Genomic DNA, 14,142 nt, shown 5'->3' on the forward strand with positions numbered 1-14,142 from the left:
AAATGTTTAAAATTGTTCATTTTAACTAAGACAGATGCCATCCATGACATGCACTGTGGTTTCTGCAGAAAGATGAAGGAGTAAGTACATACACTGCTGCAAGAACTGTAGCGTTAGGAACTTTCTAAAGACTATTGATTGATTTGGTTTATTTTACTTTGCTTTTCTATCACTTTTGGCTAATTGCAAATATGAGGATGAGCTGTGATATGGTGAGATTGATGAAGGGACACTCACAAAGAACACCCATTCTCAGACTGGGATTTGAACCCAGGACCCTTGGTGTCGTAGCATGCTGTGATGACCACTCCATCACAGAGGTTGGCATATCTAAAAACTAATTGGCAGTGTTAGTCCTTTCCACCAAACATCACTGGCAAAAATAAGGAGATGTGTTATCTTATGATTGGTTGTTAAGGTGGGAAAGGAAAATATTGAGAAGGATATTTGGAGCGGTAAGAGATAAAGGGGGATGGAGAATGAGAACAAATATGAAGTACAGGAATTGTTTAATCAGCCAGATATTGTAGTGAAGATCAAGCAGGGTAGAATACGATGGGTTGGGCATGTTCAGAGGATGGAAGAAGCACGGGTTGTCAAGAAAATATTCAATGGAAAACCGGAAGGAGAAGGAGAAGAGGTAGGCCCAGGAAAAGATGGATAGAGGATGTGGAAGAGGACCTAAGAAGATTAGGAGTTAAAGGATGGAGAAGAAAAGCAGAGGATCGAGATGAATGGAGTGAGGTAATCAGGAAGGCCAAGGACCTACGAGGACTGTAGCACCGACCAGTAAGTAAGTTGTTATCTTACGATTAGGTCCACACAGGAGATGTATTAGGTAAAAATTTCAGTGGAAATGCAGGCTCGACCATGGGCTTTGGCATACTGTGCCATTGCGCTACCACCTGAGCTTCTGAGACAGTCCCATTCCTACTATCACCATCATCTGACAAAATAAGTCTCTTTTCAACTTAATAGTTGGAATTCTTATCACATTCTAATGCAAGGTATGCATGTTTCCATGTATACACACAAATAAAACATCTGAAGATATATAGCCACAAGATACTTACTGTACTGTGAGTCATCTGAGAATGTCGAGATCCTGGGGAATCAGCTGACATTGAAGTTGAATCTGATCCTGGTCCTTGAAGAGACTGCTTCACTCTTACGGGACTAATCTTCATGCCTGATGCTGATGGCGATGCATCTGCCGACCTTACTGTTGTTCCTACATTCTGATTGGCACTTGTGTTAGAAAAACGAGGACTTCTGCAGGCTAGAAGAGAAATTAATAAACAACTACTATTACACCACAATAATATTTGGGGATCTAGTTCAGGTTTTTCGAAAAAAAAATAGTGTTTAAGAGTTCTATGAATTAGGAAGACATTTAGCAGAAAAGTTATTGCAAAAACTTGCAAAAAATATAGATATATCTATATATCTCTCTCTCACTAACACACATGTGTATGTCTTGGACAGGTGTGCAAAATGTGTCAAGTCCACTACAAACAGACAGAGATTTGTTCGATTTAAACCTCTTTCTATACCAGGTGTTTCAGAAATAATTGAGGGGTTACAAAAAATTACTGCAAGTATTAAATTTACGTTAACGAAATCAGTCCAGAATGAACGAGGAACTCGAACGGTTTTTCTTTTTACACCTACAAATGTTCAAGGTGTGAACCATGGGTGACATGGCAGGCATCAACACGATAGTCTACTTCTTGTCACACTCGCATCAATATGGGCCTGTCGATAGTGTCTATTGCTGCGAAGATACGCTCCCTAGCTGCGATATCATGTGGCATTGGTGAGACGAATACCATGTCTTTGATGAACCCCCACAAAAAGAAGTCACACGGTGTAAGATCCCATGATCTTGGGGACCAAAACATTGCACAAAACACTGTGAGTGATGTGGGTGACTTGAGTGCCACCTAGCAGCAGGGATGCAAACTCTCACCTGAACAAAACAAACATGCACAAACTGGTTCCTCGTTCGTTCTGGACTGGTTTCATTAACGTAAGTTCAATACTTTACTTGCAATACATTTTTGTAACCCCTCAATTATTTCTGAAACACCCAGTATTTATTTTTTGCCACAGATCTTAGTATGCACAAGACCATATCACCATCTGAAAACACAATATTACTTAGAAGCTCACATATAGGTAAGGAGATTTTTTTATTTTCTCCACTATGAACAAGTAATTTTTTATGGTTTTTGACTATATTTGTGTGTGTATTAAGAAACCAAGGTTCCAACTATACAACCTCCATAAAATAAAGCACGAGAGTTAACATAGTTAACATGTGCAACAAAAATGTATTATTATATCCACAAATAAACAGAATCTATATTCTTCACCAAACTATTAAGCCACATTCTAAACTATACTGCATGCTCACGAATAAATCACAGGAAGCAACTAAAGTTACTGTATAATTAAATCTGTACTTGGTGCTAGGTAAGGACCAACAGAAGAATCCAGAGTGTGGTGAAATGTGTTGCAGCAGTGTTAGTAACACGTTACTTCCGGTATGCTTACATTTGTTTCATTATTAGATTCAATGTACTTACCAATCAAATGTGATATTATGAAGCAATAAATCAAACCAAACCAAACCATTGTTCTTGTGAAAATGTAGTTCAATGCAGGATAAGTCACAGAAATGGTGGAGTAAAGTTACTGGATAATATAACTTACATAACTGTTATGTTGTTCTTACTTCTTACTTCTGAAAGGTGAGATGGAACCAAACATAACAGTACAAACCTGATGACCTGGAAGACCAGGATGATCCTAAACCACTTTGAGATGCTGTGACTTGCTGCTGTTGCAGCTGCTTGTGACTGCTGCTGCTGTTGCTGTCTGCATTGCCAAGAACAGGATCATTATCGTTCAACAATAATTTGTTGTTTGACTCCAGATTGTTCTTTCTCAGGTTCTTCATCACATCAGCATAGCTAAAAAAAAAAGTTTGTGGATCAATTAAAATAGATTCCTATTAGTAATTATACAGTACTCAGAAATTTCTGCAGGTTAGAATAAAAGTAGAGCATTGAAACCTCGCAATGCCAATGCTTTATGATTCACACATAATTATTGAAAGTGTAAATGTCCTAGATAACAGGGTCCTTACAATGTTACTTTTCAATTAAGGGGTCCCAGGTTTGATTCTTGGTGGGGGTATATTGCACAGTGGTTCAGACTGCATTCTAACTGTAGTACAGCCCTAATTAGCCTATATAAGCATAAACTGGTCTTCAAATGATTTTTTCCAAGTGTACTACTAAAATTATGATATAAAAAAAATTAAAGACATACATTTTTTGTTACGAGTGTATTTGCTTATTAAATTATATTTGTTGTGTGGTATGATTCTTTATTTTCTTAATGTTTGAATGTCTCGAACATACAACATACAACCTATCAGATACTGATAGATATTGGAAAATATCAGTTGGAATTTCATGACCAATACTCTTTTGGATTCCAGGTGTCTCGTAAAGCCTGCAAAAGGGTCATGCAAACTATCACAGAGTGAAAGTCACATCTTGGAAATAAAACAAAATGCATATTTTTCATTATTTTTGCAACAACATTGTGGGAATAAACGGATTTTGTGATTAAATGATTCATATTGTACAGGAAGAGAGCTAGGGCAGGCGGTCATGCACCACACAATATATTGCTATGATATACTTCCCATGGAGAATGTTGATATTAACATTCATAAATATTCTGAACTACTTTGATCTGCTACAATTTTCAAGTACTGGTATCACACATGGGAATCAGTAATACTACTATGCTTATTGATTCAAAGTGGAATCAGCTTGATCCTACTTAACATGCAACAGTAAAAACTTACTGCATAGGTAGCTCTCGAAAAAATCCATGCTTGTGGCATCGGAATGTCAAATAGACAATCGTAGCAGGCATGGAATGTGTGAATCACATATATTCAATGTGTTAATTGACTGTTCACAAAATAAACACAGACAATGTTAAAGAATTTTCAAGAAATAATGAACTGTATTAATAAAAATAATAATAATCCTTTGCGCAACAGCCCATGAAGGGCCTTGGCGTACCTACCGACTGCCGGTCTCCCTCCCACGCTTTCCTTCGTCACCTCTAAGCGTGGAGATCTGCAACCAGTACTGGAATAGTCGGGGGATCAGCCCGACGTATCCCCAGCCGTTATAGTAGGTTTCCGGGACCGGATTACGCTTACTCATTCGAAGCTCCCCAATTTCCTTACAATTTCCTGAACCGCTCGGCTACGGAGGAGGGTTAAGGCGCTCACTCGCCTTAAGATCGTTCGATGCAGGATGGCGTAGGTTCGAATCCGGCTCTGGTCGGAATTATTTGGCCCACGTATAGGGTCGGTGGCAACCCACCATCGTGAGGAAATTGGGAAGCTCCGAGTGAGTGAGCGTAATCCGGTCACAGAGACCTACTATAACAGCTGGGGATACGTCGGGATGACCACCCAACTATTCCAATACTGGTTGAAGATCTCCACGCTTAGAGGTGACGAAGGAGAGCGTGGGAGGGAGACCGGCAGTCGGTAGGTACGCCTAGGCCCTTCATGGGCTGTTGCGCAATGGATTATTATTATTAATGAAAATGCAGGTGCTCATAAAAATGCAGGTGCTCGTAAGAGCACATACTCCAAGTGCAGCTAGGTATGTGCTCACAAAGTGAGCATGTGCCCATTTTTGTATGAATAAAATCCTCCCTTGCATTGCATTACATTGATATAATGATTATGATGTAATAAAAAATTTGTGAAGAACCTGTTTGATTTTCCACATCCTTATTCAAAGAATGCATCTTGTAACCCTTTGTTCACAAAACAAAAAAAAAGTTGCCAGTGATATTTTAAGATACAGCTCTGCTTCTAGTATGCGATGTCAGCAATATATTCTGATTGGTTGGTGATGATCACATCACCTCCACATCCATATGTGCCCTCATGGGATAGTGTAATGTATAGGAAAGAGCTTTGCCTTTTTTGATGTAACTTTTTTAACTGATAAAAGTTCTAGTTTAAACTACTTCAGCTTGCTCTGAGTAGACTTGTGAAACACTATTCCCACAACAGCAAACCAGCATCCTGCTCCTTCAATCCCATTCAACTTCCACACAAAGTTTAATCACAACTTCCTCACCCTCCATCTTTCTTTCAAATTCTAATATTAAAACATACTAACCTTACAACTCTATGAGTACAGACAATAAATTCTGGCTTGGAGTTCCACTGATGGTACGTAATGTAGTACCTTGTTTGAAGCCAAATCCACTGCTGTCCCTTTGTGAGAAAACGGTAATAGCAGGATGTCCCTTCTCCTTTCTGCATCACTGGAACAAAAAGAAATACAAAAATAGTTTTGTTGTATGAATTAATTTAACTTTAATTTACATATTCTACGGATACTGAATTTTTCGAACCATTAACACTTTAACTGCCACATGTACCACCGGCGGTACAAATGTATGCTTTACTAGCAAACTAGCAGAGATTTTGGTTGGTGTACCCAGGAGGCCAAAATTTCAACTTCAGTAATGTAATCTTATTTACTCCATTACTTCCTGTAAGTACCTGCATGTCCCATTATTGACAATAATATGTTGGATAATTGTATATTTCCTTTGTCAAACTCTTTGTAATTTACCATTAATTGATGCATGTGAGGCCAACATGACAGCCGGCAGTTCAAGAAATTGAAACCTGTTTATCTTTTATGAAATGTTTCATGTGCTCCAACATTCACACAGGAGATTTATCAACAGTAATATTATTACAATTGCTTTAATTTGATCAGTGTCATTGATTTCACCACTTGCTCCTTTTATTGTTTTCCTGTATTTTTTGTTACCCTGCTTTTGGCAATTTGCAAATGAAGAACACAATGATGGCACTCGTTTGTTCAAGATGCAGAGTTTGATTCAAAAACTGAACAAAGCCTATCAAAATACTATGCTTTCTTTTCTTACATTGTGTTTACAACATTGTATTGATAAATAGAAATATATACATACAAATGCATTAACATATAATATTGTATATTTATTAGAAGCATTTCATTGCACAATTCATATTGTGATAAAAAATGGAAGAAAACCCAATGAAAAGTATTTAGTGTGTAATAAGTTTATGCTGTAATGTATGTAGTAATGCATACTAAATAAATGAGAATACTGGTTTATAAATGTGTGATAAATAAGAAATATGTAAATATGCAAACAAATATAAGAAAAAATAGGTAAGGTAAAATATAGCACCGTACCATGAAAGCACATTTAGAGGATGTGGAGGTTGGGCCCCACATATCCTCGATCTCGGCCATTTTGGAGGTGATGTGATCACCTACATGCTTAGACTGCCTTTACTCCACAGGGTAGACCCTAGATACGCAGTGATTTGATGCTTGATGAGTCCAGGAGCCACTTTATGCTGGGACAAAGTCTGAAAAATTCCAACCTTAGATCACCCACCTCGGGAATCGAACCCAGTCTCCCACATGGCAGTGATACGACATACAGACTTTTTTGGGTAAAAGGAATACCCCTAAGTTGTAGTATCTCCAGTTTTCAAGTTTTTCTCAAGTTTTACATGTATCAATTTTCTCTGGATTCTCATTGGGACAATCACAAATATACATGTCTGAACCGGGATTCGAATCCACACCACTGGCATTGTAGCGTGCTGTGCTAACTACTCTGTCAAGGATGTTGACGATGACTAGACCACAGAAATAGTTCATTTATGCAAAAATATTTTAGCTAGTACTAAAGGAAACAATAATCAATAATCGTGAAAATATAATACATAAAATGAATGAATAGTAATAATATAAACATTGCGCTTGTAGAATGAAAATGCTATTCCTAGGCCCAGAGCGCCTTACAAAACATGGCAAATTCAAATTTAACAGCCACTTTACCACTAGCGGGTCAATTGGCCTCCTGGGAATACAGACACTTGAACCGCTGGTGGTACAACTGTGTGTGCCATACACAATTTTCTAAAATGCTCATGGCAGCTAAAGTGTTAATAAATATTTCTTACTTTACAAATTGTCTAGAAGAAGATTGCACAAACACATCACAAACTAAAATGGCATTTCACATGACATTCGTGCATCACCAAGTTAAAGCAGGGGCCACCAGAGGCAGGTGAAATGGGAGGACAAGAATGGTGGGCTGTTTGCAAGCCAACTCATGTGGCATCTGGTAGCTTGGTGATATCTGACATAATCGAAGTAGGTGCATTATTTTGTATACTTTCATATTGTATGATATGAGAAATGGAAGTTCCCTGTTTTGTTATTGTTCAAGTTGTTACTGGTAATGATGATTCTATAACCTTTTATTAACATTCCTTTCAATGGTATTTTTGGCATTTGACATTAAAGCAAAACTATTTTTGTCCAAACTGTGATTTCTGTCCAGGTTGTGTGTAGCCAAACTGGATTTCTTTTCCTTCCTTCTGATATAGTCAGCATGGTCACTGATTCTCTTTTTGAAGGATTATAGAGCTAGGCTGATTGATATATTTCCTTTTTGCAGTTGCAGGCTAGAAAATCAAGGAAAAAGTTTTTGCATTTTTATCCAATTTTTCTGCCTGGATGAAGTGCTATGTTCCAGCCTTTTCTCTTAAATATTCTGAATAAGAATCTCAATACCTAAGAGACATTATGAAGGCTTACCCATTTTTTTTTTCATCATTGTTAGAGATGGGTTGAACGTTTACCTCCTTTTTGGAAAAAAAAAAATTCCACACACACATCCATTATGTTACTGGAATGTCCATATTTAAATCTTGTTTCTTCAAAACTATGATTTCCTCTTCTTTATTTGTTACCATGTAGCAGAGGCTGAAAGTCCAAATCACAAAATTCATCCAAGTGTTGAATTTCTGATTTACCGCATCGTTTGAGGATGTTTGTACATATAAATTCCTGAGAAATTAGTTTTCAGAAAATTTATGTTTGGAAGTGAACATTTTCTCTGTATGTTAAAATATCCAGATACAGTAGACAACCATCTTTTTCCATTTCATAAGTAGCTTTAATATTGGGATGTATTGTGTTCCATAAATTTGAGAGAGTTAGAAATCATTTTCTTATCTATATATGATAACAAAATCGTCTACATAGGATAGTGCATAAATTCTCTCATTTCAGGTTTTGACATTACTGTCTTTTTGAAGGATTCCATGACAAGGTTTGCCAACTATGATGCACACGTCATGCAAAATGTTGTTTTATAGTGTGATTTGTTTCTGCAGTATATGTTTTTATCTTGTCAACTTTAGACAATTTGTAAGGTAAGAAATATGCTTCCTGCACATGGTGTGAGAATCTTTATAAATCAGTATGTTAATAAATATACACAAGTAATACATTCGTGAAACTATTTTTTCACTAGAAGTATCCTTTCTACACTACTGATATTTTATTATTGATGAACATGCTCATATCCAGTTTTAGTCAATTTTGAACATATATAAATATGCTTCAGTGAGCATAAACAAAAATATGCTATAAATACATTTATATATTCTTAAATGTGAAAATTGTGTACAAATAAAAGGAAAAAATAATTAACATAACATGTTTGATAAAAATTATTATACTACATGTGTCAGCACTGAGACTATATGCACCCTTCTCTTAACATGGGGACATATGTTTTTTTAGTAAAATCAGAGTAATTTTAAAGGACAGTGAATTAAACTAATGAACATAACTACGTCATTTATAAAATCTTAGACTATGAGTCCAGGTGCCAGACCGTAGTTAGCTTGCAAAAATGCAGCCCACATTCTACTACATGAAAGTGAGGTTGATACTTGAGTGGTTTCTAAAAAAAAGTCTCTCCTTACACTGCCAAAATGTGGTTAGTGTATGGAGAAGAGACATGTGAACATTAGTTTTGTGTTTTTGTTATTTAATATATCTTTTCTTCTACTTGTAGCTAATTGCAATGATGAGGATGAGTGACAATTAGATGAAATCGATTAAGAGACACATGGAACACTAATGCCAAGGCTGAGACTTCAGAGATGAGATCGAAAGTTGAATATTTAATGTCCTTGGCCACCCAGCCAGTGAACCTTAGTTTTGAAGACTATTATGAGAATGAAAAATCCCTCACTGGGATGCATATAACCTACATCCAATTCTAGCCACCTTGGTGGTCCAGAGCATTGAGTGGTATACTCATAATCTTGCCATTGCAGGTTCTAGATTTGGGTGCTCTCTTGTGTGCAGTCTTTCATCAATTTCATCTAATCATTAATTCTCATTATCCAATTAGCCTAAGGAGGCAGAAAAGTGATGAAAAAATAAATAAACCTATCCCATCATATTTGTGCATTTCAGGAAATAAATTACTGCGAACACTTAAATAATTTGTTATTACAAAGATAATGAGGAATAAGCAATTCGTACTACAGCTTGCACTTAATCATACCCAAGATGGTACCTAATGTATTTTATGAATCATGCAGACCACAAATACACTAAATATTGCAAAACTATTGGTTAATACTCTGGTGATAACAATTTGATCTGATAATACATTGCCATTACCTTACTGCTTCCCATGGATACCAATCAGTATACTTATGCTCTGTAGCAATGTTCGATATATATTAGGGCTGAGTCGATACTACTTTGAACCGATACCAATGCCGATACTCTTACCGATTCCCACCGATACTTGAAAATTGCAATAATAAAAATTTGTTCAAAATATTGCTCAATATTGGTTTCTAATTTTTCTTCTCCAATTAGCATCAATTTACCAAGGAATTTACTTTGGAATATTCAAGAAATACATAAGAATATTAAAATAGATATCATGTAATCACAAAATATATTTTTTAGTGCAAAATAAGAAGAAAGTTTGAATTTTGCATAATTTCCTGGATAATTAGACTCCACGAAACTGTTGCTCGGCATTTTTGCAGACCCCGTGAATGACTCAAAATGAACATTCTAAACCGTATCTTCTTTTCCAGTGTGTTATGATTTTAATTATCGTCTGCAGTGTTCAAGGTGGACATTCCTAGCTAGAAGTATTGGTCGAGTTTGGTGAAAGGAGGGACAAGTTTTTTTTTTTTTTTTAAGAAGTATCGGCTGGTATTGGTAGATGAATTTCAACTGATACTTTCCGATACCGATACTGATACATCGGTATCGGCTCAGCGCTAATATATATTCTAAAATATGTGATTATGTAAGCATTCCATTGTAAATATATCAATCTTACCAGAGTTTTGTAAAAAAAATATACACATATTATGGCATCAGTAGAATCACTGAACAAAGTAGCAGTGTTCAATTATGATCAGTGTTTTTCACACTGCACTAAAAGCTTGGTGGAATGATTATGGAAGTTAACATGCAGATCTATTTATATTAATTTATATAAATAAAATAAAATAACCATGGCACAACAACCTGCGAGGGCCAGGGCTTACCTACTGACCACCAGCCTCACTCCCACCTGCCAAGATGGGAGATCATTCAACTAGTTACAGGGTGATGTGTGGTCAGTGCAACAAACTCCCAGTCATTGTTCCAGGTTTCCATTTACATAAATAAAAATAAAAAATGTTATATGGTGTATTTACTAGGGCTGAGCTCATACCTCTGAGTTGGTATCGGAAAGTACTGGTTAAAACTTGATCACCAATACCAACCAAATTTTTTCCAGATTCCAAATGTTTCACAGAGTCTGCAAAAATGCTACTTGAAACTTTTGTGGAGTTTATCTATCCTGGAAATTATGCAAATTGCATAATTTTCATTATTCTAGCAATAAGACTGTGGGAAAAATGGATTTTGTGATTATGATTATCTCATGTACAATTATGAATATTTTCAAGCAAATCTCTGGTAGATTGCTATGATATAGATGCAATGGAAAACTTATGAGGTGCATTTTAAAAGAAAGGACAGACTATTTATAAAAAGAGACTGGCAACAGTGATCGGATTACACCTGCACAGTAACATCAACTGGTCCATTGGCACCCTAACAATCATATTTTTGCTAGTCAGCTGGTGGTTATCAAGTGAGTTAGAATGTGTTAAAAGGGCTGCGCAAATCCACAATTCCACCTGTTGAGAAGTATGGTCTGTTATTCGATTTCTTAATGCCAAAGGTCATAATGCAGGTGAAATTCACAGAGAATTGTGTGAAATGTATGGTCTGAATGTAATGAGTGAAGGAAGAGTAGGGCAATGGTGTTGTACATTCACACCCACCAAATGCGAAAAAGTTCAAGCAAACTCCATCTGCACGAAAAGTCATGGCAACTGTGTTCTAGGACGAACAAGGTGTACTTTTGGTGGATTTCGTGAGCAGGGGAAAACAATTGCATCGCAGGTATACTGTGTAACGGTATCAAAATTTAGACGTGCCATACAAAACCGATGTGGAATGCTGCACTCAGGAACGGTTCATATCCATGGCAACACCAGACCAGATAATGTTCTTCAGACGATTGAGAGGTTTGAATGGGAACTTTTCCAATCACTTCCCGTATAATCCGGACCTTGCATCTTGTGACTGTCATGTTTTCCTGCACCTCAAAAAGTGACTTGCGTGTCAATGACTTGCAAAAACTGAGTGTTCAAACGGCAGTGTTGGATTGACAGAACTCCCAGGCAGCGAACTTCTATGCAGAGGGTACATAAAAGCTTATTCAATGGTACCAAAATTCCTTGGAAAATTATGGTGACTATATTGAGAAATGAAGCAGATATGTATGTGTTTGTAACCACTAATACAGTGAAGCTACACTTCATTTCTTCTTTCATATAATCAATTGGCCCTTATTTTTGAAATGCGCCTTGTATATCTTGAAATTTATATTCTGAAAGTTTGACTAGTTACAATTTCCAAGCATCTATTAGTATTGATGGGATTCAGTAAGAGCATCACTACAGCATCAATGACTTTCATTAGAAATCATATCTTTGTTCATTATATGCTCAAATGTATGTCGTAAGATTAATATGATTATTGCGGGTGGTGAGAGAATTTTATGTTAAGTAGCGGTCAATCCTTCTCAAAAAACAAGGTAATAAGTGCCTCCAGTAGTCCTTCCACCCAAGATTGTTACTATTCACTTTTAAGAAATGAAAGATGCGGTAGAAAATTAATACACTGAAAACAAGTACTTGCTTATATGCAAATCTGACTTTTATGATGTTCTATTCATTTCAGTGGCCACTGCCACCATCCTCCAGGGAATTTTGTACTTTTGTTTGGCCAAGCAACAATACAACAAGCAAGTTCCCAAAAGGATGGTGGTAGTGACTAACAAATTAATAGACCATCATAAAAAAAAATAGTTTCATGGATAAGCGAGCACTTCTTTCAGCATATTAACTTGCTACTAAGTCGAATGATCCTACAGGCACACATTGGGACGATATTTTGACAAAAGTTTGGCATGTAATGAAAATTGCAAAACTGTGTATTATTGTTTGGACTGTAGAAAATATTTTTCACAAATTATACACAAAATTATATATTCACAAAATACAAAAGTTCTGGAAAAGCATTAGCAAGTATTGGAAATTAAATTTTAGCCGATAATTTCTGGTACAGATATGGATATCATTTTAGCACTACTATTGGTGTGTGGTCTAGTCGGTGTCAGATTGCCATGTGGGAGACACTGGTTTGATTCCTGTGGTGATCGATCTAAGGTTGGAATTTTTCCAATTGTATTCACAGAAAGGTGCTCTCGGGCTCACCGCCTCAAATCAATGGGTGCCTTGGAGCAACCCTTGGGGGGGAGGCAGCCCGAGCATGGTGCTGATCACATCATCTCCAAATCGGCCAAGATCAAAGAATGTGTGGGGTAACTTTACCTTTTTTACCTTTATCCTAGTTTTTCTTGTATGTACGCATTGCTTGCATTGTAGAATTATTTTCCTGTAGTTTACAGTTATTACATGGCAATAAGATGGCACGAACATGATTTGGACATTATAAATCTAAACCCAAAGAACAGGTTTGTCAACTCATATCATCGAAGAGAAGCATTTGATTAAAAAGACAAGGGTTTTAAAAAGATTAACGGGAAACACAGAGTTGAATGTCTGGGAAGCTTCGTTCATTGCAGAAGAACACTGGAATAAATTAAATAATGAAAATGGTAACATAGATCCTGTATGGAGTTTTCTTTTTCACAAATGGAGTAAGCCACCATCTTTAAAATTTAATGTAACAGAAAACATCAAGAGACTTTGTGAAAACAATGATGAATTTGAATTACCTGATGATATTTGAAAAAAAAAAATCTGAAATAAAAATAAAACAGACTGCTTCTTTTCACAGTTAAGTTGCTATATTACAACAATGTAACATTGACAACATCCATTACATAACGGATTCTTTTTGTTTAAAAAATTACTAACCATTGTCATAACTGTATCTTTAGTCAAAATGAAAATAAATGTCTGATGAAAGGAGCGTGTGTTCTGAAACGTCACAAAGAAAAACTGTTTTCTTATGCTTGTAATAACCGTAAACTACAGGAAAATAATACCTTTATCCTGTAGAGGAAGAATTTGTCAACCTTTTTATGCCAAAAATAAAGATAAAAGTTTAAAGTACATTCTCTGTACAAATTATAATGGTAGAATAACAATACAAATAAATAAAAATAAATAATCCAACACCAGCAACAGAATAGTCTCTACAAATTCATTATCCATACTCTAAACTTACATGCTTCATGGCAGGAAACTACTTTTTCAAGGTCATCTATATGATAGTAGTCATACCCTGAAGTACCTAGAACCTCGAATGGCAAATATCCTATGATTGGTGGTGCTCTAGAAAAAACAAAAGTAATAGGAAACATACACATCCCATGCACAGCAGAAAAGAAGTAATTCTACAATAACCAAGTTCATCCTTTCTATAATATTTCTCTCATGCAATAACTTCTACGGAAATAACATTCTTTACGTAATCTATAACCAGAAAGTCTACCAACATCATGTTTTAAAAGACTACTGTACAGGGTGACCATAATATGTTGCCCCAAAAAGGGGACATTCCAAGGATGTCAGTTTACATCCCTTATGAA

At 36.2% G+C, this 14,142-nt stretch overlaps 1 protein-coding gene across 3 annotated transcripts in view; it reads right to left on the bottom strand.

Annotated features, from left to right (window-relative positions):
• Clk (circadian locomoter output cycles kaput protein Clock) overlaps window positions 1–14,142 on the bottom strand; it is a 64,540-nt gene that overhangs the window by 21,985 nt on the left and 28,413 nt on the right. For all 3 annotated transcript variants that reach the window (XM_083126349.1, XM_083126350.1, XM_083126348.1), the window contains exons 11-14: window positions 13,779–13,885; window positions 5,232–5,379; window positions 2,785–2,975; window positions 1,074–1,279 (exon numbers count right to left, since the gene is read on the bottom strand). In XM_083126349.1, the coding sequence (XP_082982475.1) occupies window positions 1,074–1,279; window positions 2,785–2,975; window positions 5,232–5,379; window positions 13,779–13,885 (652 nt within the window). The remainder of the gene's footprint in view (window positions 1–1,073; window positions 1,280–2,784; window positions 2,976–5,231; window positions 5,380–13,778; window positions 13,886–14,142) is intronic.

This window comes from Lepisma saccharinum, chromosome 8 (assembly GCF_977018435.1).
Source record: "Lepisma saccharinum chromosome 8, izLepSacc3.1, whole genome shotgun sequence".
Lineage (NCBI taxonomy): Eukaryota > Metazoa > Arthropoda > Insecta > Zygentoma > Lepismatidae > Lepisma > Lepisma saccharinum.